The 27948-nt window shown below is 47.3% G+C and overlaps 1 protein-coding gene across 1 annotated transcript in view; it reads left to right on the top strand.

Annotated features, from left to right (window-relative positions):
* LOC123730387 (proline-rich protein 36-like) overlaps positions 1 to 26909 on the top strand; it is a 44151-nt gene extending 17242 nt beyond the window's left edge. The window contains exons 2-7 of the mRNA XM_045706828.1: positions 23789 to 23943; positions 24078 to 24231; positions 24318 to 24558; positions 24691 to 24884; positions 25013 to 25474; positions 26353 to 26909. Of these exons, the coding sequence (XP_045562784.1) occupies positions 23789 to 23943; positions 24078 to 24231; positions 24318 to 24558; positions 24691 to 24884; positions 25013 to 25474; positions 26353 to 26909 (1763 nt within the window). The remainder of the gene's footprint in view (positions 1 to 23788; positions 23944 to 24077; positions 24232 to 24317; positions 24559 to 24690; positions 24885 to 25012; positions 25475 to 26352) is intronic.
* Positions 26910 to 27948: the final 1039 nt, after the last annotated feature.

Below are 27948 nucleotides of genomic sequence, written 5' to 3'. Positions count from 1 at the left end.
CTAGGGTCCTAGCTACATGGTCTGTAACCTGACTCATTATGTCTAGGGGTCTTAGCTACATGGTCTGTAACCTGACTCATTATGTCTAGGAGTCCTAGCTACATGGTCTGTAACCTGACTCATTATGTCTAGGAGTCCTAGCTACATGGTCTGTAACCTGACTCATTATGTCTAGGGGTCCTAGTTACATGGTCTGTAACCTGACTCATTATGTCTAGGGGTCCTAGTTACATGGTCTGTAACCTGACTCATTATGTCTAGGGTTCCTAGCTACATGCTCTGTAACCTGACTCATTATGTCTAGGGGTCCTAGTCCTAGTTACATGGTCTGTAACCTGACTCATTATGTCTAGGGGTCCTAGTCCTAGCTACATGGTCTATAACCTGACTCATTATGTCTAGGGGTCCTAGTTACATGGTCTATAACCTGACTCATTATGTCTAGGGTCCTAGCTACATGGTCTTTAACCTGACTCATTATGTCTAGGGGTCCTAGCTACATGGTCTGTAACCTGACTCATTATGTCTAGGGGTCCTAGCTACATGGTCTGTAACTTGACTCATTATGTCTAGGGGTCCTAGCTACATGGTCTGTAACCTGACTCATTATGTCTAGGGGTCTTAGCTACATGGTCTATAACCTGACTCATTATGTCTAGGGGTCTTAGCTACATGGTCTGTAACCTGACTCATTATGTCTAGGGGTCCTAGCTACATGGTCTGTAACCTGACTCATTATGTCTAGGGGTCTTAGCTACATGGTCTGTAACCTGACTCATTATGTCTAGGGGTCTTAGCTACATGGTCTATAACCTGACTCATTATGTCTAGGGGTCCTAGCTACATGGTCTGTAACCTGACTCATTATGTCTAGGGGTCCTAGCTACATGGTCTGTAACCTGACTCATTATGTCTAGGGGTCCTAGCAACATGGTCTGTAACCTGACTCATTATGTCTAGGGGTCCTAGCTACATGGTCTGTAACCTGACTCATTATGTCTAGGGGTCCTATCTACATGGTCTGTAACCTGACTCATTATGTCTAGGGGTCCTAGTTACATGGTCTGTAACCTGACTCATTATGTCTAGGGGTCCTAGTCCTAGTTAAATGGTCTATAACCTGACTCATTATGTCTAGGGGTCCTAGCTACATGGTCTGTAACCTGTCTCATTATGTCTAGGGGTCCTAGTCCTAGTTAGATGGTCTATAACCTGACTCATTATGTCTAGGGGTCCTAGGTCTAGTTAGATGGTCTATAACCTGACTCATTATGTCTAGGAGTCCTAGCTACATGGTCTGTAACCTGACTCATTATGTCTAGGGGTCCTAGTTACATGGTCTATAACCTGACTCATTATGTCTAGGGGTCCTAGCTACATGGTCTGTAACCTGACTCATTATGTCTAGGGGTCCTAGCTACATGGTCTGTAACCTGTCTCATTATGTCTAGGGGTCCTAGTCCTAGCTACATGGTCTGTAACCTGACTCATTATGTCTAGGGGTCCTAGCTACATGGTCTATAACCTGACTCATTATGTCTAGGGGTCCTAGTCCTAGCTACATGGGCTGTAACCTGACTCATTATGTCTAGGGGTCCTAGCTACGTGGTCTATAACCTGACTCATTATGTCTAGGGGTCCTAGCTACATGGTCTGTAACCTGACTCATTATGTCTAGGGGTCCTAGTCCTAGTTACATGGTCTATAACCTGACTCATTATGTCTAGGGGTCCTAGCTACATGGTCTGTAACCTGACTAATTATGTCTAGGCGTCCTAGCTACATGGTCTGTAACCTGACTCATTATGTCTAGGAGTCCTAGCTACATGGTCTGTAACCTGACTCATTATGTCTAGGGGTCCTAGTTACATGGTCTGTAACCTGACTCATTATGTCTAGGGGTCCTAGTCCTAGTTACATGGTCTATAACCTGACTCATTATGTCTAGGGGTCCTAGCTACATGGTCTGTAACCTGACTAATTATGTCTAGGCGTCCTAGCTACATGGTCTGTAACCTGACTCATTATGTCTAGGAGTCCTAGCTACATGGTCTGTAACCTGACTCATTATGTCTAGGGGTCCTAGTTACATGGTCTGTAACCTGACTCATTATGTCTAGGGGTCCTAGTTACATGGTCTGTAACCTGACTCATTATGTCTAGGGGTCCTAGTTACATGGTCTATAACCTGACTCATTATGTCTAGGGGTCTTAGTCCTAGCTACATGGTCTGTAACCTGACTCATTATGTCTAGGGGTCCTAGTCCTAGCTACATGGTCTGTAACCTGACTCATTATGTCTAGGGGTCCTAGTCCTAGTTACATGGTCTGTAACCTGACTCATTATGTCTAAGGGTCCTAGTCCTAGTTACATGGTCTGTAACCTGACTCATTATGTCTAGGGGTCCTAGTCCTAGCTACATGGTCTATAACCTGACTCATTATGTCTAGGGGTCCTAGTTACATGGTCTATAACCTGACTCATTATGTCTAGGGGTCCTAGCTACATGGTCTTTAACCTGACTCATTATGTCTAGGGGTCCTAGCTACATGGTCTGTAACCTGACTCATTATGTCTAGGGGTCCTAGCTACATGGTCTGTAACCTGACTCATTATGTCTAGGGGTCCTAGTCCTAGTTACATGGTCTGTAACCTGACTCATTATGTCTAGGGGTCCTAGCTACATGGTCTGTAACCTGACTCATTATGTCTAGGGGTCCTAGCTACATGGTCTATAACCTGACTCATTATGTCTAGGGGTCCTAGCTACATGGTCTGTAACCTGACTCATTATGTCTAGGGGTCCTAACTACATGGTCTATAACCTGACTCATTATGTCTAGGGGTCCTAGCTACATGGTCTGTAACCTGACTCATTATGTCTAGGAGTCCTAACTACATGGTCTGTAACCTGACTCATTATGTCTAGGGGTCCTAGTCCTAGTTACATGGTCTGTAACCTGACTCATTATGTCTAGGGGTCCTAGTTACATGGTCTTCAACCTGACTCATTATGTCTAGGGGTCCTAGCTACATGGTCTGTTACCTGACTCATTATGTCTAGGGGTCCTAGCTACATGGTCTGTAACCTGACTCATTATGTCTAGGGGTCTTAGCTACATGGTCTGTAACCTGACTCATTATGTCTAGGGGTCCTAGCTACATGGTCTGTAACCTGACTCATTATGTCTAGGGGTCCTAGCTACATGGTCTGTAACCTGACTCATTATGTCTAGGGGTCCTAGTCCTAGTTACATGGTCTATAACCTGACTCATTATGTCTAGGGGTCCTAGCTACATGGTCTGTAACCTGACTCATTATGTCTAGGGGTCCTAGTTACATGGTCTGTAACCTGACTCATTATGTCTAGGGGTCCTAGTCCTAGTTACATGGTCTATAACCTGACTCATTATGTCTAGGGGTCCTAGCTACATGGTCTGTAACCTGACTCATTATGTCTAGGGGTCCTAGCTACATGGTCTATAACCTGACTCAATATGTCTAGGGGTCCTAGCTACATGGTCTGTAACCTGACTCATTATGTCTAGGGGTCCTAGTTACATGGTCTGTAACCTGACTCATTATGTCTAGGGGTCCTAGTCCTAGTTACATGGTCTATAACCTGACTCATTATGTCTAGGGGTCTTAGCTACATGGTCTGTAACCTGACTCATTATGTCTAGGGGTGCTAGCTACATGGTCTGTAACCTGACTCATTATGTCTAGGGGTCCTAGCTACATGGTCTGTAACCTGACTCATTATGTCTAGGGGTCCTAGCTACATGGTCTATAACCTGACTCATTATGTCTAGGGGTCCTAGTTACATGGTCTGTAACCTGACTCATTATGTCTAGGGGTCTTAGCTACATGGTCTGTAACCTGTCTCATTATGTCTAGGGGTCCTAGCTACATGGTCTATAACCTGACTCATTATGTCTAGGGGTCCTAGCTACATGGTCTGTAACCTGACTCATTATGTCTAGGGGTCTTAGCTACATGGTCTGTAACCTGACTCATTATGTCTAGGGGTCCTAGCTACATGGTCTGTAACCTGACTCATTATGTCTAGGGGTCCTAGTTACATGGTCTGTAACCTGACTCATTATGTCTAGGGGTCCTAGCTACATGGTCTGTAACCTGACTCATTATGTCTAGGGGTCCTAGCTTCATGGTCTGTAACCTGACTCATTATGTCTAGGGGTCCTAGCTACATGGTCTATAACCTGACTCATTATGTCTAGGGGTCCTAGTCCTAGCTACATGGTCTGTAACCTGACTCATTATGTCTAGGGGTCCTAGCTACATGGTCTGTAACCTGACTCATTATGTCTAGGGGTCCTAGTTACATGGTCTGTAACCTGACTCATTATGTCTAGGGGTCCTAGTTACATGGTCTATAACCTGACTCATTATGTCTAGGGGTCCTAGTTACATGGTCTGTAACCTGACTCATTATGTCTAGGGGTCCTAGCTACATGGTCTATAACCTGACTCATTATGTCTAGGGGTCCTAGTCCTAGCTACATGGTCTGTAACCTGACTCATTATGTCTAGGGGTCCTAGCTACATGGTCTGTAACCTGACTCATTATGTCTAGGGGTCCTAGTCCTAGCTACATGGTCTATAACCTGACTCATTATGTCTAGGGGTCCTAGTCCTAGCTACATGGTCTATAACCTGACTCATTATGTCTAGGGGTCCTAGCTACATGGTCTGTAACCTGACTCATTATGTCTAGGGGTCCTAGCTACATGGTCTATAACCTGACTCATTATGTCTAGGGGTCTTAGCTACATGGTCTGTAACCTGACTCATTATGTCTAGTGGTCCTAGTCCTAGTTACATGGTCTATTACCTGACTCATTATGTCTAGGGGTCCTAGTCCTAGTTACATGGTCTATAACCTGACTCATTATGTCTAGGGGTCTTAGCTACATGGTCTGTAACCTGACTCATTATGTCTAGGGGTCCTAGCTACATGGTCTGTAACCTGACTCATTATGTCTAGGGTACCTCGCTACATGGTCTATAACCTGACTCATTATGTCTAGGGGTCTTAGCTACATGGTCTGTAACCTGACTCATTATGTCTAGGGGTCCTAGCTACATGGTCTGTAACCTGACTCATTATGTCTAGGGGTCCTAGCTACATGGTCTGTAACCTGACTCATTATGTCTAGGGGTCTTAGCTACATGGTCTGTAACCTGACTCATTATGTCTAGGGGTCCTAGCTACATGGTCTGTAACCTGACTCATTATGTCTAGGGGTCCTAGTCCTAGCTACATGGTCTGTAACCTGACTCATTATGTCTAGTGGTCCTAGCTACATGTTCTGTAACCTGACTCATTATGTCTAGGGGTCCTAGCTACATGGTCTGTAACCTGACTCATTATGTCTAGGGGTCCTAGTCCTAGCTACATGGTCTGTGTGCATGTATGTGAGACATCAGTATTTGAGGACCGTGTTGGATACCCATGTGCCCTGGAGACAACAACTTACTGAGCCAGCTCCCTCTTAACCTCTTGGTCGGCCAGCTCCCTCTTAACCTCTTGGTCGGCCAGCTCCCTCTTAACCTCTTGGTCGGCCAGCTCCCTCTTAACCTCTTGGTCGGCCAGCTCCCTCTTAACCTCTTGGTCGGCCTCCTCCCTCTTAACCTCTTGGTCGGCCTGCTCCCTCTTAACCTCTTGGTCGGCCAGCTCCTCTTAACCTCTTGGTCGGCCAGCTCCCTCTTAACCTCTTGGTCAGTCAGCTCCCTCTTAACCTCATGGTCGGCCAGTGCAAGCGGACTGTTGTGTTACGATGGTGACAAAATAGATGTACAACCAAAGGCCACATGGCCATCAAACCAACCAACAGCCTGACAGCTCTCCAAACCAACCAGCAGCCTGACAGCTCTCCAAACCAACCAGCAGCCTGACAGCTCTCCAAACCAACCAGCAGCCTGACAGCTCTCCAAACCAACCAGCAGCCTGACAGCTCTCCAAACCAACCAGCAGCCTGACAGCTCTCCAAACCAACCAGCAGCCAGACAGCTCTCCAAACCAACCAGCAGCCAGACAGCTCTCCAAACCAACCAGCAGCCTGACAGCTCTCCAAACCAACCAGCAGCCTGACAGCTCTCCAAACCAACCAGCAGCCTGACAGCTCTCCAAACCAACCAGCAGCCTGACAGCTCTCCAAACCAACCAGCAGCCAGACAGCTCTCCAAACCAACCAGCAGCCTGACAGCTCTCCAAACCAACCAGCAGCCGGACAGCTCTCCAAACCAACCAGCAGCCTGACAGCTCTCCAAACCAACCAGCAGCCGGACAGCTCTCCAAACCAACCAGCAGCCTGACAGCTCTCCAAACTGGCACTCTGACTGATCCACCTTATCCAGTCTCAGCTCCTGATATACTTATCAACCAGACTCACCATCTGATATACTTATCAACCAGACTCAGCATCTGATGTACTTATCAACCAGACTCAGCTCCTGAAGTACTTATCAACCAGACTCAGCATCTGATGTACTTATCAACCAGACTCAGCACCTGATATACTTATCAACCAGACTCAGCATCTGATGTACTTATCAACCAGACTCAGCACCTGATGTACTTATCAACCAGACTCAGCACCTGATGTACTTATCAACCAGACTCAGCATCTGATGTACTTATCAACCAGACTCAGCATCTGATGTACTTATCAACCAGACTCAGCATCTGATATACTTATCAACCAAAACAGTAAGACATGCAGATAAGTTAAATAATAAGACATGCCGCTGAGTTAAATAAGACATGTTGGTAAGTAAAATAATACGGCATGCTGATAAGTAAAATAATAAGACATGCAGATAAGTAAAATAATAAGACATGCTGATAAGTACAATAATAAGACATGCAGATAAGTACAATAATAAGACATGCAGATAAGTAAAATAATAACACACGCAGATAAGTAAAATAATAAGACACGCAGATAAGTAAAATAATAAGACACGCAGATAAGTAAAATAATAAGACATGCTGATAATTAAAATAATAAGACATGCAGATAAGTAAAATAATAAGACATGCTGATAAGTAAAATAATAAGACATGCAGATGATATAAGACAGAATGGTAGTCTCTAGGTTAGCAAGAGTCAGTGTTACTTGTGACATCAGCAGTCTGGTCGCTGCTGTATGTAACTATTGTTGAGTGCAGTTCTGCTTCTGCAGCCGTCTGATGTGGAATGGCGGGTCCGTCTTCTCTCTCTCTGTTTCTCTCTCTCTCTCCTTCTCTTTCTCCTTCTCTATCCATAGCAGTAGGATGTCTCGCTCTTTCGCTCTAACCCACTCTGCTGGCTTTTACAAAAAATGGTAGGGACAGGTATTTTCTCTCCTCACAGAGCTGGGATGAAGTGAGAGAGAGAGCGAGAGAGACGGAGAGAGAGAGAGAAAGAGAGTGAAAGCGAGAGAGACGGAGAGAGAGAGAAAGAGAGAGATGGAGAGAGAGAGAAAAAGAGTGAGAGAGAGAGAGAGAGAGAGAGAGAGAGAGAGAGAGCAAAAAATGTCCTTTGTTTACTAGTTCCTGAAAAGAATAACTAAGAAAATACATTTTATTTTGACAAATATCCATGGCTTTTCAGAATAAATTCCTAGCTGAGAACACAATAAGTATGACTAATGTACCAAATGTTTTTTTTTATTTTAATTTTTTACAAATGTCTCATTACAGAAAAAGTAGGTCTACATCACCCTGCAAACCAACATTCACAAAAAAATTAAAATATATATATAGCAAAATCATATGACCAAAAACCTTTTCCCCAGCAGTTCGCTATATTGTACAATAATTCAACACACATTTAACTTGGATCATAAAGCAACTTTACAGAATAACATGTCTTCCTGACATTTTCAAGAAGTTTCTTCCTTATAACAATATTACTAGTTAATACTAATTAGATGCTAATCTGTTCATCTGTCTCTGAGTCTTTTAATTCCCCCCAAGTCTGAAAGAAAAAAATATATATATTTTTTTTACAATAAGCGAGAGATGAGGTTGGAAGGTCTAGGGTGAGTATTGTAATTGTTCCACAGCCTTTAGCAGCCACTGGAACACCATTAATATACTCTAAAATCATACAATGGATTGTTGTGTGTCACTTTTGCCACCTACAAGGCTAAACTTCAGTGTGTGTGTGTGTGTGTGTGTGTGTGTGTGTGTGTGTGTGTGTGTGTGTGTGTGTGTGTGTGTGTGTGTGTGTGTGTGTGTGTGTGTGTGTGTGTGTGTGTGTGTGTGTGCGTGTGTGTGTGTGTGTGTGTGTGTCCTCAAAACATCAAATGATATGCCCACCCATGTTGCTGACGGAAAATACAGCCATTCTAAGCTTTTTTTTGCCACCAGGAGAATGCCAAGAGTGTGCAAAGCTATCATCAAGGCAAAGGGTGCCTACTTTGAAGAATCTTGTTGTTTAAAGACCCTTGAATTAGTTGGTGTGTCCAATTTTTGGACTGGTTCTCTATGCTGCAAACTTATTTTACATCAATGCCCAAAATAAGCACTTTACTATAAAACTGATTTCAGATTATACTGTATGTACATATTGCTCATATTGCTCTTTTAACCTCTGCGGGGCTACATGAAAAGTAGATTTTTCTAGTGTTTTCAAAGGAGATTTTTATAAAATAACTGTATTTTTTTTTTTTAAATGCCCTGATATCAAAAATATGTTTGTGAAAGAACAATAAAAGTTAATTTTAAAGATAAAAAGTCTAATCTATATTTTTGGTGAAAAGCATAATCAGATTTTTAAAAAGCATCATACCATTTTTTTGTCCAAACTTCTGAAGTACTATTGCTTTTGAAAAATTTTTTATATATAGACAATTATGAGTTTTATCCAGGTCATAAATATCATAGTCAACCTGAAGGTTAATATCTGGTTAATAACTAATTAAACTAATTAAGGTTAATAACATAAATCTATAGGATTAGATGTTCTCAGCTTTATTCATGCAAATTGCATTATTGCTTTCTAGAAATCCACAGGTCTCAAATCAAGACTATCATTGAAGTAGACACGGCTATACATTTATCCTATTTGTTAAAGTTAAATTAATACAACACATTTTCAAACACGGAAGTAGACCTTAAATAAAGCTTCTTGTGTAATTAGTTAATTATTATACTTTTACCACCGTCAAATAGTATTTATTACATGCACCGAATACCACGGGTGTAGACAGGAAGAGGGGAATACCTAGTCAGTTAATACAACTGAATGTATTCAACTGAAATGTGTCTACCCGCATTTAACCCAACACCCACGGGGGGGCTGCCATAATCGACGTTATCGGCACCCGGGGAGCAGTTGTTGGGGGTTAACTGTCTTGCTCAAGGGCAGCACAGCAGATTTGTTTCCCACCTTGGGGAGTAGGTAGATATGGGATAGATACCTTGGGTAGATATGTAGGTAGGGGTAAAGTGACTAGGCATCAGGATAGAAATAATAATAATAATAATAATAACAATAATAAGGGTGAAATAAACTCTGGATTACCCACTCAATTGTAGTAATATTAGCCAGATTCTTCCCAATTTCTAGTTGCATCAGCAGTCGTGAATCAGGCTGCAGTAGTTGTAGCATCCTGTAGGTGTCACTCTGTATCTACAGAGAACATCTAACAAACACATGCTGATGTTGGCTGAATTGACCACTAGGTGGCGCTTTGACAGCACTAACACGATGAGCAAACCGTCACTTCACCACTGTCTTGTGGATGTACAGGACTAGAGTACTATAATGTGTCGCTCTCAAAGCAAAGCAGTGATCCCCACCCCATTATTCCCCCTTTTAGAAAGCCAGCGAGATTATTCTTTATTTATTTTATCTGTTAATTAAACCACAGGATAGTCACGTTGAGATCCATATCTCTTTGTCAAGTGAAGGCCTTGACACAGTGATGTTTCTATCTCGTATGATTAATTGAACAGTGAGTCCATTACAAAGCCGCGATGATATGGTGTTGTGATGAAGAGATTGACAGGACTGGGACCCTGGTCCACTGGACTGACTATGAAAAAAAATAGATAGATGGATTTCATCTTGTAAAGACACCCATATTTAAACAAAGCAGATTGGGATTTTATTACCCGTTTGTCAGAGGTGGAATTATATATTAATATGTTTCATTTATAAACCTGCAAAGTGGATTTTCTCATGGGTGAAAAAAAATCCTACTTAGTGATGGAATGCTGTTTTGAAAATCATTATTATATGTCACGCATTCCAGTACTAAAATAGATCCTGTCCAATGAGATCAACGCAATGGCTGTTATGTCTGTCTGTCTGTCTGTCTGTCTGTCTGTCTGTCTGTCTGTCTGTCTGTCTGTCTGTCTGTCTGTCTGTCTGTCTGTCTGTCTGTCTGTCTGTCTGTCTGTCTGTCTGTCTGTCTGTCTGTCTGTCTGTCTGTCTGTCTGTCTGTCTGTCTGTCTGTCTGAAAGAGAAGAACCTTGCATTGTTGATGTCTTTGTTTCACCACAGTGGATCTCTGTGCGTCACCCTGCGTTTAGTGTAGTCTGCATGCCAGGGAAAATAACAACTCACTTAGCTGTTACAAAATGATGCAAAGTTAGGGTGTGTGTGTGTGTGTGTGTGTGTGCGCGCAAGGTAGGATGCGTCTTCATGTTGGGATGAGATATGAGATGATTGAAAGAGATGGGAGACTGGGAGTCACAGATTTGTATCCAGGCACCCCAAACTGAGAAAAGTCTTTACCCATCAGCCATCTGTCACCAGGGTTGGGTCATGTGTCCTGTCTGTCTCATGGAGAAAGACAGTGAGATGGGGGGTGAGAGAGAGATGGGGGGTGAGAGTAAGAGAGAGAGAGATGGGGGATGAGAGAGTCTCTTGACTTCATTCTGTCTTTATTGAGACATCATACAGTACATTGAGAGTCTCTTGACTTCATTCTGTCTTTATTGAGACATCATACAGTACATTGAGAGTCTCTTGACTTCATTCTGTCTTTATTGAGACATCCTACAGTACATAGAGAAAGAGTCTCTTGACTTCATTCAGTACATAGAGAAATAGAAAAATAAAGACAGGAGAGAGAAATGGAAAGAGAGAAAGAAACAAAGAGAGAGAGAGAGAGAGAGAGAGAGAGAGAGAGGGAGCGGAAGGGGGAAGTGGCCCATAACCCTTCGCCCCAGGAATGCCTTGTCTCTGAGCTAGCTGTCTGTGGGATTGGCACTAATTCCAACGCCTCACTCCTCACCTCTCCTCTCGCCACCCCACACGCCAACACATCACTCAGCCCAGCAAAGACCCAGGGCATCGTCATCCTCGCCAGAACCCCTCCCATTCTCCTGGTTCAACTAACAGGGGAGGGAAGAGGGAGGGAGGGAGGGAGGGAGGGAGGGAGGGAAGAGGGAGGGAGGGATGGAGGGAGAGAGAGAAGGAAGGAAGGGAGGAGAATAAGGCCCCTGGGCTCCTGGTCCACCTAAAAGAGGAGAGAAGAGAGAGGGAAGGAGGGAGGGAGGGAAGCAGGGAGGGGGAGACTCAAGGTCAATGTGGGAGCCATGGATTGGGGTGGAAGAGCTCTGATGAGATTTTTATTCTCTTTCTCTCTTTCTGCCCGGAGCCGCGAAGGTCTGGTAGCATCACCACCACCTTGCTGGTCTGGTAGCGTCACCACCACCTTGCTGGTCTGGTAGCATCACCACCACCTTGCTGGTCTGGTAGCATCACCACCACCTTGCAGGTCTGGTAGCATCACCACCACCTTGCAGGTCTGGTAGCATCACCACCACCTTGCAGGTCTGGTAGCATCACCACCACCTTGCAGGTCTGGTAGCATCACCACCACCTTGCAGGTCTGGTAGCATCACCACCACCTTGCTGGTCTGGTAGCATCACCACCACCTTGCTGGTCTGGTAGCGTCACCACCACCTTGCTGGTCTGGTAGCATCACCACCACCTTGCTGGTCTGGTAGCATCACCACCACCTTGCAGGTCTGGTAGCATCACCACCACCTTGCTGGTCTGGTAGCATCACCACCACCTTGCAGGTCTGGTAGCGTCACCCACCACCTTGCAGGTCTGGTAGCATCACCACCACCTTGATGGTCTGGTAGCATCACCACCACCTTGCTGGTCTGGTAGCATCACCACCACCTTGCAGGTCTGGTAGCGTCACCACCACCTTGCTGGTCTGTCGATCCCACCACCTTGAAGTCCTGTCAATCCCACCACCTTGAAGGCCTGTCAATCCCACCACCTTGAAGGCCTGTCAATCCCACCACCTTGAAGGCCTGTCAATCCCACCACCTTGAAGGCCTGTCAATCCCACCACTTTGAAGGCCTGTCAATCCCACCACCTTGAAGGCCTGTCAATCCCACCACCTTGCAGGCCTGTCAATCCCACCACCTTGAAGGCCTGTTCATCTATCCAGCAGGCCGGTTAATCTATGTAGACTGGGATGTAATGGGAGATTTGCATGAGGTGCTGAGGGAGGTGTCAGTGATAACTACAGGACAGTTTCATCTCTTCCTAAATATGCTGAGCTTTCTCTAACCCTCTCATCAAACACCAGGGTCTTTATGGACTGTATCATATTGCTGAGCTGTCTCTAACCCTCTCATCAAACACCAGGGTCTATATGGACTGTATCATATTGCTGAGCCGTCTCTAACCCTCTCATCAAACACCAGGGTCTTTATGGACTGTATCATATTGCTGAGCCGTCTCTAACCCTCTCATCAAACACCAGGGTCTATATGGACTGTATCATATTGCTGAGCCGTCTCTAACCCTCTCATCAAACACCAGGGTCTATATGGACTGTATCATATTGCTGAGCCGTCTCTAACCCTCTCATCAAACACCAGGGTCTATATGGACTGTATCATATTGCTGAGCCGTCTCTAACCCCTCTCATCAAACACCAGGGTCTATATGGACTGTATCATATTGCTGAGCCGTCTCTAACCCCTCTCATCAAACACCAGGGTCTATATGGACTGTATCATATTGCTGAGCCGTCTCTAACCCCTCTCATCAAACACCAGGGTCTATATGGACTGTATCATATTGCTGAGCCGTCTCTAACCCCTCTCATCAAACACCAGGGTCTTTATGGACTGTATCATATTGCTGAGCCGTCTCTAACCCTCTCATCAAACACCAGGGTCTATATGGACTGTATCATATTGCTGAGCCGTCTCTAACCCCTCTCATCAAACACCAGGGTCTATATGGACAGTATCATATTGCTGAGCCGTCTCTAACCCCTCTCATCAAACACCAGGGTCTTTATGGACTGTATCATATTGCTGAGCCGTCTCTAACCCTCTCATCAAACACCAGGGTCTTTATGGACTGTATCATATTGCTGAGCCGTCTCTAACCCCTCTCATCAAACACCAGGGTCTATATGGACTGTATCATATTGCTGAGCCGTCTCTAACCCCTCTCATCAAACACCAGGGTCTTTATGGACTGTATCATATTGCTGAGCCGTCTCTAACCCCTCTCATCAAACACCAGGGTCTATATGGACTGTATCATATTGCTGAGCTTTCTCTAACCCCTCTCATCAAACACCAGGGTCTATATGGACTGTATCATATTGCTGAGCCGTCTCTAACCCTCTCATCAAACACCAGGGTCTATATGGACTGTATCATATTGCTGAGCTTTCTCTAACCCTCTCATCAAACACCAGGGTCTATATGGACTGTATCATATTGCTGAGCCGTCTCTAACCCCTCTCATCAAACACCAGGGTCTTTATGGACTGTATCATATTGCTGAGCCGTCTCTAACCCCTCTCATCAAACACCAGGGTCTATATGGACTGTATCATATTGCTGAGCCGTCTCTAACCCCTCTCATCAAACACCAGGGTCTATATGGACTGTATCATATTGCTGAGCCGTCTCTAACCCCTCTCATCAAACACCAGGGTCTATATGGACTGTATCATATTGCTGAGCCGTCTCTAACCCCTCTCATCAAACACCAGGGTCTTTATGGACTGTATCATATTGCTGAGCTTTCTCTAACCCTCTCATCAAACACCAGGGTCTATATGGACTGTATCATATTGCTGAGCCGTCTCTAACCCTCTCATCAAACACCAGGGTCTATATGGACTGTATCATATTGCTGAGCCGTCTCTAACCCCTCTCATCAAACACCAGGGTCTATATGGACTGTATCATATTGCTGAGCCGTCTCTAACCCCTCTCATCAAACACCAGGGTCTATATGGACTGTATCATATTGCTGAGCCGTCTCTAACCCCTCTCATCAAACACCAGGGTCTTTATGGACTGTATCATATTGCTGAGCCGTCTCTAACCCCTCTCATCAAACACCAGGGTCTTTATGGACTGTATCATATTGCTGAGCTTTCTCTAACCCCTCTCATCAAACACCAGGGTCTATATGGACTGTATCATATTGCTGAGCCGTCTCTAACCCCTCTCATCAAACACCAGGGTCTTTATGGACTGTATCATATTGCTGAGCTTTCTCTAACCCTCTCATCAAACACCAGGGTCTTTATGGACTGTATCATATTGCTGAGCCGTCTCTAACCCCTCTCATCAAACACCAGGGTCTATATGGACTGTATCATATTGCTGAGCCGTCTCTAACCCCTCTCATCAAACACCAGGGTCTTTATGGACTGTATCATATTGCTGAGCTGTCTCTAACCCTCTCATCAAACACCAGGGTCTATATGGACTGTATCATATTGCTGAGCCGTCTCTAACCCCTCTCATCAAACACCAGGGTCTATATGGACTGTATCATATTGCTGAGCCGTCTCTAACCCCTCTCATCAAACACCAGGGTCTATATGGACTGTATCATATTGCTGAGCTGTCTCTAACCCTCTCATCAAACACCAGGGTCTATATGGACTGTATCATATTGCTGAGCCGTCTCTAACCCCTCTCATCAAACACCAGGGTCTATATGGACTGTATCATATTGCTGAGCCGTCTCTAACCCCTCTCATCAAACACCAGGGTCTATATGGACTGTATCATATTGCTGAGCTTTCTCTAACCCCTCTCATCAAACACCAGGGTCTTTATGGACTGTATCATATTGCTGAGCCGTCTCTAACCCTCTCATCAAACACCAGGGTCTTTATGGACTGTATCATATTGCTGAGCCGTCTCTAACCCCTCTCATCAAACACCAGGGTCTATATGGACTGTATCATATTGCTGAGCTTTCTCTAACCCTCTCATCAAACACCAGGGTCTTTATGGACTGTATCATATTGCTGAGCCGTCTCTAACCCTCTCATCAAACACCAGGGTCTATATGGACTGTATCATATTGCTGAGCCGTCTCTAACCCCTCTCATCAAACACCAGGGTCTATATGGACTGTATCATATTGCTGAGCCGTCTCTAACCCCTCTCATCAAACACCAGGGTCTTTATGGACTGTATCATATTGTGCCGTAATGTGCTTTATTGTCCACAGAATAAGCTTTTCTTTAAAGGTAATTGGAGAGTGGGGGGAAAACATTCTCCACTGTCGTCTCGATATTTAAATACATTATTTCTGAGATGTGCCCCGGCGTAATGACCCTGTCGGTGTAAAACGTGAGATTTATCTTGGCAGAGGAAATTGATCCATTTCACCTTTGTCTAATGGAAATGTTTTATCCTACCGGGTTGTCTGTGGAAATGGTCCTGGAGATGGGGGTGTGTGTGTGTGTGTGTGTGTGTGTGTGTGTGTGTGTGTGTGTGTGTGTGTGTGTGTGTGTGTGTGTGTGTGTGTGTGTGTGTGTGTGTGTGTGTGTGTGTGTGTGGTTATCTGCTCTATGTAAATGAGTAGCACTGGGAGAGACATTATAAAGAAGTAGAGAGGAGGCCCTGGGAGATACATTATAAAGGAGTAGAGAGGAGGCCCTGGTAGAGACATTATAAAGGAGTAGAGAGGAGGCCCTGGTAGAGACATTATAAAGGAGTAGAGAGGAGGCCCTGGGAGAGACATTATAAAGGAGTAGAGAGGAGGCCCTGGTAGAGACATTATAAAGGAGTAGAGAGGAGGCCCTGGTAGAGACATTATAAAGGAGTAGAGAGGAGGCCCTGGGAGAGACATTATAAAGGGAGTAGAGGGGAGGCCCTGGGAGAGACATTATAAAGGAGTAGAGAGGAGGCCCTGGGAGAGACATTATAAAGGAGTAGAGAGGAGGCCGTGGTAGAGACATTATAAAGGAGTAGAGAGGAGGCCCTGGGAGAGACATTATAAAGGAGTAGAGAGGAGGCCGTGGTAGAGACATTATAAAGGAGTAGAGAGGAGGCCCTGGGAGAGACCTTATAAAGGAGTAGAGAGAAGGCCCTGGGAGAGACATTATAAAGGAGTAGAGAGGAGGCCCTGGGAGAGACATTATAAAGGAGTAGAGAGGAGGCCCTGGGAGAGACATTATAAAGGAGTAGAGAGGAGGCCCTGGGAGAGACATTATAAAGGAGTAGAGAGGAGGCCCTGGGAGAGACATTATAAAGGAGTAGAGAGGAGGCCCTGGGAGAGACATTATAAAGGAGTAGAGAGGAGGCCCTGGGAGAGACATTATAAAGGAGTAGAGAGGAGGCCCTGGGAGAGACATTATAAAGGAGTAGAGAGGAGGCCCTGGGAGAGACATTATAAAGGAGTAGAGAGGAGGCCCTGGGAGAGACATTATAAAGGAGTAGAGAGGAGGCCCTGGGAGAGACCTTATAAAGGAGTAGAGAGGAGGCCCTGGGAGAGACACTATAAAGGAGTAGAGAGGAGGCCCTGGTAGAGACATTATAAAGGAGTAGAGAGGAGGCCCTGGGAGAGACATTATAAAGGAGTAGAGAGGAGGCCCTGGGAGAGACATTATAAAGGAGTAGAGAGGAGGCCCTGGGAGAGACATTATAAAGGAGTAGAGAGGAGGCCCTGGGAGAGACATTATAAAGGAGTAGAGAGGAGGCCCTGGTAGAGACATTATAAAGGGAGTAGAGAGGAGGCCCTGGGAGAGACATTATAAAGGAGTAGAGAGGAGGCCCTGGGAGAGACATTATAAAGGAGTAGAGAGGAGGCCCTGGTAGAGACATTATAAAGGAGTAGAGAGGAGGCCCTGGGAGAGACATTATAAAGGAGTAGAGAGGAGTCGTTAATCTCAGCCTGGTCAGTCTGGACATAGTGCATAAAGGATTATGCATGTTGTGATGTCAGTTGGTGGGGGGAGAGGGGTGCGTGTGTTTGGAGGGGTGAGTTTGTGTGTGGTTATCTGTTGTATGTTAATGAGAGTGTTGGGGGGGTGGCAAGGGGTGGTACGTATGTAGAGATCCATTGGAGACCAATAGATACCAGCAGAGAACAGTAGAGACCAGTAGAGACCAGTAGAGACCAGTAGATACCACTAGAGAGGAGTAGAGACCAGTAGAAACAAGTAGACTCAGTAGAAACCACTAGAGACCAGTAGAGACCAGTAGAGACCAGTAGAGACCAGTAGAAACCAGTAGAAACCAGTAGAAACCAGTAGAGACCACTAGAGACCAGTAGAGACCAGTAGAAACCAGTAGAAACCAGTAGAGACCACTAGAGACCAGTAGAGACCAGTGGAGATAAGTAGAGACCAGTAGAGACCAGTGGAGATCAGTAGAGACCAGTAGAGACCAATTTAAACCAGTATAAACCAGTAGAGACCAGTAGAGACCAGTAGAGACCGGTGGAGACCAGTAGAGACCAGTAGAGACCACTAGACTCAGTAGAGACCAATTTAAACCAGTAGAAACCAGTATAAACCAGTAGAGACCAGTAGAGACCAGTAGAGACCACTAGACACTAGTAGAGACCAGTGGAGACCAGTAGAGACCAGTAGAGACCAGTAGAGACCACTAGACACTAGTGGAGATCAGTGGAGATCAGTAGAGACCACTAGACACTAGTAGAGATCAGTAGAGACCAGTAGAGACCAGTAGACTCTGTAGAGACCAGTAGAGACCAGTAGAGACCAGTAGAGACCAGTAGACTCAGTAGAAACCAGTATAAACCAGTAGAGTCCAGTAGAGACCACTAGACACTAGTAGAGACCAGTAGAGATCAGTAGAGACCAGTAGAGACCAGTAGAGACCAGTAGACTCAGTAGAAACCAGTAGAGACCAGTAGAGACCAGTAGAGACCAGTAGACTCAGTAGAAACCAGTAGAGACCAGTAGAGAATCATTAGAGACCAGTAATGATCCCGTAGAGACCAGTCTCTTATATAGTACAGCACATCACATATTTTTCTCTCTCTATCTCTCTATCATTGTGACATCAAATCACATTTTTACTGGTCACATACACATATTTATCAGATGTTATTGCGGGTGTAGCAAAATGTAAAAGTAAAATGTAAAAGTAAAAGAATGGAATTTAGAAATATATAAATATTAGGACGAGCAATGTTGGAGTGGAATTGACTAAAATACAGTATAACACAGTATACATATGAAATGACTAAAACAGTATGTAAACATTATTAAAGTGACCTGTCAAGGTTGTGCGCTACTGGTAAGAAGTCAGGTGTAGGAGAGCAGAGAGTTGTGATCAGGTGCACTTTATTTGGCAGAAGCACAAAAGACAGACGCAACTGTGTCAAAAAACCTCCAGCCAATGGCAAAAGTGAATAAGCACGAAAACACTCACAATAATGCAAATGTATGACAATAAACATACTACGGGTCAAAACACGATACCCGGGAAAAAAAACAGTCTGGTGCCTAACCCGAAACATGTAACAAAACAATTCCACACAAAGACATGGGGGGGGAAACAGAGGAATATATATATGCAGTGTGATTAGGGAATGTAAACCAGGTGTGCGGTGAACAAGACAAAACAAATGGAACAATGAAAAATGGAGAGGCGACGGCTAGAAGGCCGGTGACGTCGAACGCCGAACACCGCCCGAACAAGGAGAGGAGCCGACTTCGGCGGAAGTCGTGACATGACCAGTGATGCCAAGTCTTTCAAACTCAGTTTTTCACAATTTCTGACATTTAATCCTAATAAAAATGCCCAGTTTTAGGTCAGTTAGGATCACCACTTCACTTTAAGAATGTGAAATGTCAGAATAATAGTAGAGAGAATTATTTACTTCAGCTTTTATTTCTTTCATCACATTCCCAGTGGGTCAGAAGTTTACCTACACTCAATTAGTATTTGGTAGCATTGCCTTTAAATTGTTTAACTTGGATCAAACGTTTCAGGTAGCCTTCCACAAGCTTCCCACAATAAGTTGGGTGAATTTTGGCCCATTTCTCCTGACAGAGCTGGTGTACCTGAGTCAGGTTTGTAGGCCTCCTTTCTTGCACAGGCTTTTTCAGTTCTGCCAACAAATTTTCTATAGGATTGAGGTCATGGCTTTGTAATGGCCACTCCAGTACCTTGACTTTGTTGTCCTTAAGCCATTTTGCCACAACTTTGGAAGTATGCTTGGGGTCATTGTCCATTTGGAAGACCCATTTGCGACCAAGCTTTAACTTCCTGAATGATGACTTGAGATGTTGCTTCAATATATCCACATAATTTCCATCCTCATGATGCCATCCATTTTGTGAAGTGCACCAGTCCCTCCTGCAGCAAAGCACCCCCACAACATGATGCTGCCACCCCCGTGCTTCACGGTTGGGATGGTGTTCTTCGGCTTGCAAGCCTCCCCCTTTTTCCTCCAAACATGACGATGGTCATTATGGCCAAATAGTTCCATTTTTGTTTCATCAGACCAGAGGACATTTCTCCAAAAAGTACGATATTTGTCTCCATGTGCAGTTGCAAACCGTAGTCTGGCTTTTTTATGGTGGTTTTGGAGCAGTAGCTTCTTCCTTGCTGAGCAGCCTTTCAGGTTATGTCGATATAGGACTCGTTTTACTGGTCCTTTGCTGTTGTTCTGGGATTGATTTGCACTTTTCGCAACAAAGTACGTTCATCTCTAGGAGACACTCCTTCCTGAGCGGTATGATGGCTGCGTGGTCACATGGTGTTTATACTTGCGTACTATTGTTTGTACAGATGGACGTGGTACCTTCAGGCGTTTGGAAATTGCTCCCAAGGATGAACCAGACTTGTGGAGGTCTACCATTTTTTTTCTGAGGTCTTGGCTGATTTCTTTTGATTTTCCCATGATGTCAAGCAAAGAGCCACTGAGTTTGAAGGTAGGCCTTGAAATATATCCACAGGTACACCTCCAATTGACTCAAATGATGTCAATTAGACGATCAGAAGGTTCTAAAACCATGACATTTTCTGGAATTTTCCAAGCTGTTTAAAGGCACAGTCAAATTAGTGTATGTAAACTTCTGACCCACTGGAATTTTGATACAGTGAGTTATAAGTGAAATAATCTGCCTGTAAACAATTGTTGGAAAAATTACTTGTGTCATGCACAAAGTAGATGTCCTAACCGACTTGCCGTAACTATAGTTTGTTAACAAGAAATTTGTGGAGTGGTTGAAAAACGAGTTTTAATGACTCCAACCTAAGTGTATGTAAACTTCCGACTTCAAATGTATGTACAGCAGCCTCTAAGGTGCAGGGTTGTAAAACCGGATGGTAGCCGGCTAGTGATGGCTATTTAACAGTCTGATGGCCTTGAGATAGAAGCTGTTTTTCAGTCTCTCGGTCCCAGCTTTGATGCTCCTGTACTGACCTCACCTTCTGGATGATAGCGGGGTGAACAGGCAGTGGCTCGGGTGGTTGATGTCCTTGATTATCTTTTTGGCCTTCCTGTGACATCAGGTTGTTGAGAACTTCAATGTTCATTGGTGTCCACATCACCAACAAACTATTATGGTCCAAACACACTAAGACAGTCGTGAACAGGGCACGACAAAGCCTATTCCCCCTCAGGAGACTGAAACGATTTGGCTGGGATCCCCAGATCCTCAAAAGGTTCTACAGCTGCACCATCGAGTGCATCCTGACTGTTTGCTTCACCGCCTGGTATGGCAACTGCTCGGCATCCAACCGCAAGGCACTACAGATGGTAGTGCGTACGCCCAATACATCATTGGGGCCAAGCTTTTTGCCATACAGGACCTCTACACCAGGAGTTGTCAGAGGAAGGCCCTAAAAATGGATAAAGACTCCAGCCACCCTAGTCATAGACTGTTCTCTCTGCTATCGCACGGCAAGCAATACCGGAGCGCCAAATCTAGGCCCAAAAGGCTTCTTTACAGCTTCTAACCCCAAGCAATAAGACTCTTGAACAGCTAATCAAAGGGCTACCCAGACCTCTCTTTTACGCTGTTGCTACTCTCTGTTTATTATCTATGCATAGTCACTTTAACTCTACCTACATGAACATATTACCTCAACTAACTCCACTAACCGGTGCCCCCACACATTGATTCTGTCCCGGTGCCCCCTGTAAATTATACATTTCAAGCAATTTTGACAGACCAAAAGACTACCACAACCCTCACTACCACAACCCTCACTACCACACCCTCACAACCCTCACTACCACACCCTCACTACCCTCACTACCACACCCTCACACCCTCACTACCACAACCCTCACTACCACAACCCTCACTATCACAACCCTCACTACCACAACCCTCACTATCACAACCCTCACTATCACAACCCTCACTATCACAACCCTCACTACCACACCCTCACTACCACAACCCTCACTACCACAACCATCACTACCCTACCCTCACAACCCTCACTACCACACCCTCATTACCACACCCTCACTACCACACCCTCACTACCACAACCCTCACTACCACACCCTCACAACCCTCACTACCACACCCTCACTACCACAACCCTCACTACCACACCCTCACAACCCTCACTACCACACCCTCACTACCACAACCCTCACTATCACAACCCTCACTACCACACCCTCACAACCCTCACTACCACACCCTCACTACCACAACCCTCACTACCACACCCTCACAACCCTCACTACCACACCCTCACTACCACAACCCTCACTACCACACCCTCACAACCCTCACTACCACACCCTCACTACCCCAACCCTCACTACCACACCCTCACAACCCTCACTACCACAACCCTCACTACCCCAACCCTCACTACCACACCCTCACAACCCTCACAACCCCAACCCTCACTACCACACCCTCACTACCCCAACCCTCACTACCACACCCTCACAACCCTCACTACCCCAACCCTCACTACCACACCCTCACAACCACAACCCTCACAACCCTCACTACCACAACCCTCACTACCACACCCTCACTACCACACCCTCACAACCCTCACTATCACAACCCTCACTACCACAACCCTCACAACCCTCACTACCACAACCCTCACTACCACAACCACACCCTCACAACCACAACCCTCACAACCCTCACTACCACAACCCTCACTACCCTCACTACCACAACCCTCACTACCCTCACTACCACAACCCTCACTACCCCAACCCTCACTACCACACCCTCACAACCCTCACTACCACAACCCTCACTACCACACCCTCACTACCCCAACCCTCACTACCACACCCTCACAACCCTCACTACCCCAACCCTCACTACCACACCCTCACAACCACAACCCTCACAACCCTCACTACCACAACCCTCACTACCCCAACCCTCACTACCACACCCTCACAACCCTCACTATCACAACCCTCACTACCCTCACTACCACAACCCTCACTACCACAACCACACCCTCACAACCACAACCCTCACAACCCTCACTACCACAACCCTCACTACCCTCACTACCACAACCCTCACTACCACAACCCTCACAACCCTCACTACCACACCCTCACAACCCTCACTACCACAACCCTCACTACCCCAACCCTCACTACCACACCCTCACAACCCTCACTACCACAACCCTCACTACCACACCCTCACTACCCCAACCCTCACTACCACACCCTCACAACCCTCACTACCCCAACCCTCACTACCACACCCTCACAACCACAACCCTCACAACCCTCACTACCACAACCCTCACTACCCCAACCCTCACTACTACACCCTCACAACCCTCACTATCACAACCCTCACTACCACAACCCTCACTACCCTCACTACCACAACCCTCACTACCACAACCACACCCTCACAACCACAACCCTCACAACCCTCATTACCACAACCCTCACTACCCTCACTACCACAACCCTCACTACCACAACCACACCCTCACACCCACCCCTCACTACCACAACCCTCACTACCCCAACCCTCACTACCACACCCTCACAACCCTCACTACCCCAACCCTCACTACCACACCCTCACAACTACAACCCTCACAACCCTCACTACCCCAACCCTCACTACCACACCCTCACAATCACAACCCTCACTACCACAACCCTCACTACCCTCACTACCACAACCCTCACTACCACAACCACACCCTCACAACCACAACCCTCACAACCCTCACTACCACAACCCTCACTACCCTCACTACCACAACCCTCACTACCACAACCACACCCTCACAACCACAACCCTCACAACCCTCACTACCACAACCCTCACTACCCTCACTACCACAACCCTCACTACCACAACCCTCACAACCACACCCTCACAACCCTCACTACCACAACCCTCACTACCACACCCTCACGTCCCCTCATCGGCAGTACCACTGCTTCTCAAGGTCAACCTCCGGAACGACAGCATACAGACGCTCACCAACATCCACAACGTCCCCCCTGTCCAAACCCACCTGCTCACCCCCCTGTCCAGACCCACCTGCTCACCCCCACCTCCAGACCCACCTGCTCACCCCCCTGTCCAGTCCCACCTGCTCACCCCCCACCTCCAGTCCCACCTGCTCACCCACCTCCAGTCCCACCTGCTCACCCCCCACCTCCAGTCCCACCTGCTCACCCCCCTGTCCAGACCCACCTGCTCACCCCCCTGTCCAGTCCCACCTGCTCACCCCCCCACCTCCAGTCCCACCTGCTCACCCCCCACCTCCAGACCCACCTGCTCACCCCCCTGTCCAGACCCACCTGCTCACCCCCTGTCCAGACCCACCTGCTCACCCCCCACCTCCAGACCCACCTGCTCACCCCCCTGTCCAGTCCCACCTGCTCACCCCCCCACCTCCAGTCCCACCTGCTCACCCCCCACCTCCAGTCCCACCTGCTCACCCCCCACCTCCAGACCCACCTGCTCACCCCCCTGTCCAGTCCCACCTGCTCACCCCCCTGTCCAGTCCCACCTGCTCACCCCCCACCTCCAGTCCCACCTGCTCACCCCCCACCTCCAGACCCACCTGCTCACCCCCCTGTCCAGACCCACCTGCTCACCCCCCTGTCCAGTCCCACCTGCTCACCCCCCACCTCCAGTCCCACCTGCTCACCCCCCACCTCCAGTCCCACCTGCTCACCCCCCACCTCCAGACCCACCTGCTCACCCCCCACCTCCAGTCCCACCTGCTCACCCCCCACCTCCAGTCCCACCTGCTCACCCCCCCTGTCCAGACCCACCTGCTCACCCCCCTGTCCAGTCCCACCTGCTCACCCCCCCACCTCCAGTCCCACCTGCTCACCCCCCACCTCCAGACCCACCTGCTCACCCCCCTGTCCAGACCCACCTGCTCACCCCCTGTCCAGACCCACCTGCTCACCCCCCACCTCCAGACCCACCTGCTCACCCCCCTGTCCAGTCCCACCTGCTCACCCCCCCACCTCCAGTCCCACCTGCTCACCCCCCACCTCCAGTCCCACCTGCTCACCCCCACCTCCAGACCCACCTGCTCACCCCCCTGTCCAGTCCCACCTGCTCACCCCCCTGTCCAGTCCCACCTGCTCACCCCCCACCTCCAGTCCCACCTGCTCACCCCCACCTCCAGACCCACCTGCTCACCCCCCACCTCCAGACCCACCTGCTCACCCCCCCACCTCCAGACCCACCTGCTCACCCCCTGTCCAGTCCCACCTGCTCACCTCCCACCTCCAGACCCACCTGCTCACCCCCCCCACCTCCAGACCCACCTGCTCACCCCCCACCTCCAGTCCCACCTGCTCACCCCCTGTCCAGTCCCACCTGCTCACCCCCCCTCCAGTCCCACCTGCTCACCCCCCACCTCCAGACCCACCTGCTCACCCCCCACCTCCAGTCCCACCTGCTCACCCCCCACCTCCAGTCCCACCTGCTCACCCCCCACCTCCAGTCCCACCTGCTCACCCCCCACCTCCAGACCCACCTGCTCACCCCCCCACCTCCAGTCCCACCTGCTCACCCCCCACCTCCAGACCCACCTGCTCACCCCCTGTCCAGTCCCACCTGCTCACCCCCCACCTCCAGTCCCACCTGCTCACCCCCCCACCTCCAGACCCACCTGCTCACCCCCCACCTCCAGTCCCACCTGCTCACCCCCCACCTCCAGACCCAGCTGCTCACCCCCCCCCTCCAGACCCACCTGCTCCCCCCCACCTCCAGACCCACCTGTTCACACCCCCATCTCCAGCACCGGCATCACCTTCCGCCACATGACCTCAAACTGCGCCATTTTGTTTCTCTCCTTTGTCCACACGCACTTTCAACATTCAGATAATAAAGCATTTGACCTTTTTCCGTTGTGTTAACAATGGATGATGATTGGTTGATTTACAGTTTTAAGTATTTTGTTTGTTTTTTCCCCCGAGATGACTGACGATAAAAGTATCATCCAAGCTATCAGGTAACTCACTGCACCATCATATGCCGTGTCTTGTAATATGCTTTTCCCTAGCATGTCAGTCAGAAAGCTATGGTGCCCAACAACAAAAAGTGCCTTGAAAAGTCTATCAAGGGAAAAATGAAATGGGGGCCAAACATATTATATTTCCCACAGGTACTAATGATATGATGGCAATGAGAAGACATGTAGCTACTGCAATGCATCAAGTGGCAGCCAGAGCTGCAGAGAGATGTCCTAACATTAAAATACTTATTACCCTGTTGCCACGTGGAGATGAGCCCTTCCACATTATTCAGAGTAACAACGCTGAGCTGTTTAGAGGAGATGAGCCCTTCCACATTATTCAGAGTAACAACGCTGAGCTGTCTAGAGGAGATGAGCCCTTCCATATTATTCAGAGTAACTACGCTGAGCTGTCTAGAGGAGATGAGCCCTTCCACATTATTCAGAGTAACAACGCTGAGCTGTCTAGAAGCTGTGCTCTCCTGGACAATGTTTACCTAGCAAACCACCGTGACATTCACCCCCAGATGTAGTACCACCGAGTACACTTGAACAAACAGGGTGTCAAGGTGTTGGCTAGGAAACTGAAACACAGCACTGGTACGAAACAAAAACTAAATTAGAGGAACTCTGTCATACAAGATCACGAACTCCAGGCCCCGTCCAGAGAGACCTGCACCGCCAGGCCCCATAAAGAGAGACCTGCACCGCCAGGCCCCATCCAGAGAGACCTACACCACCAGGCCCCATCCAGAAAGACCTGCACCACCAGGCCCCATCCAGAAAGACCTGCACCGCCATGCCCGATCCAGAGAGACCTGCACCGCCAGGCCCGATCCAGAGAGACCTGCACCACCAGGCCCCATCCAGAGAGACCTGCACCACCAGGCCCCATCCAGAGAGACCTGCACCACCAGGCCCCATCCAGAGAGACCTACACCACCAGGCCCCATCTAGAGAGACCTACACCACCAGGCCCTATCCAGAGAGACCTACACCGCCAGGCCCCATCCAGAGAGACCTGCACCACCAGGCCCGATCCAGAGAGACCTGCACCACCAGGCTCCATCCATAGAGACCTGCACCACCAGGCTCCATCCAGAGAGACCTGCACCACCCTATACTACCAGGCCCCATCCAGAGAGACCTGCACCACCAGGCCCCATCCAGAGAGACCTACATCACCAGGCCCCATTTAGAGAGACCAGCACCACCCTACGGAGAAGCCAACACCACCCTGCATCAGGTTCCTTCCAGAGTGGACAGCATGCACCCCCCCCCACCCACTACTCTCCATCCTAACAGGACAACATCCCAATCAGAGGAGAGCAACAGTCTACCAAGACAGCTATATATAGAGCTGCAGTTGAGCTAAACCAGACAAACCTTCTACCGAACATTATCTACTCAAAATATTCAGGAATTCCATCTTTGTTATTATCAGAAATAGAATTGTTGGAAATACAACAACAATATGAGTTTAATTTTAGATAAACTACCCAGGAAAGGGTTAACATTAGCTCATAGAATTATATGTGGCCTCAGAAACAAAGTTCATCAGGGTACTAAATTGCTAATCTTAGATAATATGAATATATTAGCCATTTCTGAGACTCACTTAGCCTGTCTGGGCTAGGGGCAGTATTTTCACATCCGGATGAAAAACGTACCCAATTTAAACAGGTTACTACTCTGGCCCAGAAACTAGAATATGCATATTATTAGTAGATTTGGATAGAAAACACTCTGAAGTTTCTAAAACTGTTTCAATGATGTCTGTGAGTATAACAGAACTCATATGGCAGGCAAAAACCTGAGAAAAATCCAAGAAGGAAGTGAAAAGTCTGAGAATTGTAGTTCTTCTTTTGATTCTCTATCGAAGCTCCAGTGTCTGTGGGGTGACGTTGCACTTCCTAAGGCTTCCATTGGCTGTCTAAAGCCTTCAGAAAGTGGTTTGAGCTCCTGTCACTGGGCAGATAATAGGAGCTCAGTTACTGAGTGGTCTGCCTGGCAACAAAGGGATTGGATATGCGTGGTCCCGTGAGCGCGCCCCCCCTTTTTCTTTTTGAATGAATATGCTATTGTCCGGTTGGAATATTATCGCAATTTTACGTTAAAAATACCATAAATATTGATTTTAAACAGCGTTTGACATGCTTCTAAGTATGGTAATGGAACATTTAGACTTTTCGTCTCTCGTTCCGCGCTCGCGCGTTATGCCTTTGGATAAGTGATCTG

The sequence above is a fragment of the Salmo salar genome, chromosome ssa24 (genome assembly GCF_905237065.1).
Source record: "Salmo salar chromosome ssa24, Ssal_v3.1, whole genome shotgun sequence".
Taxonomy (NCBI): Eukaryota; Metazoa; Chordata; class Actinopteri; order Salmoniformes; family Salmonidae; genus Salmo; species Salmo salar.
The sequence above is the reverse complement of the archived record's forward strand: the minus strand, read 5'-3'. Positions and strand labels throughout refer to the sequence as shown.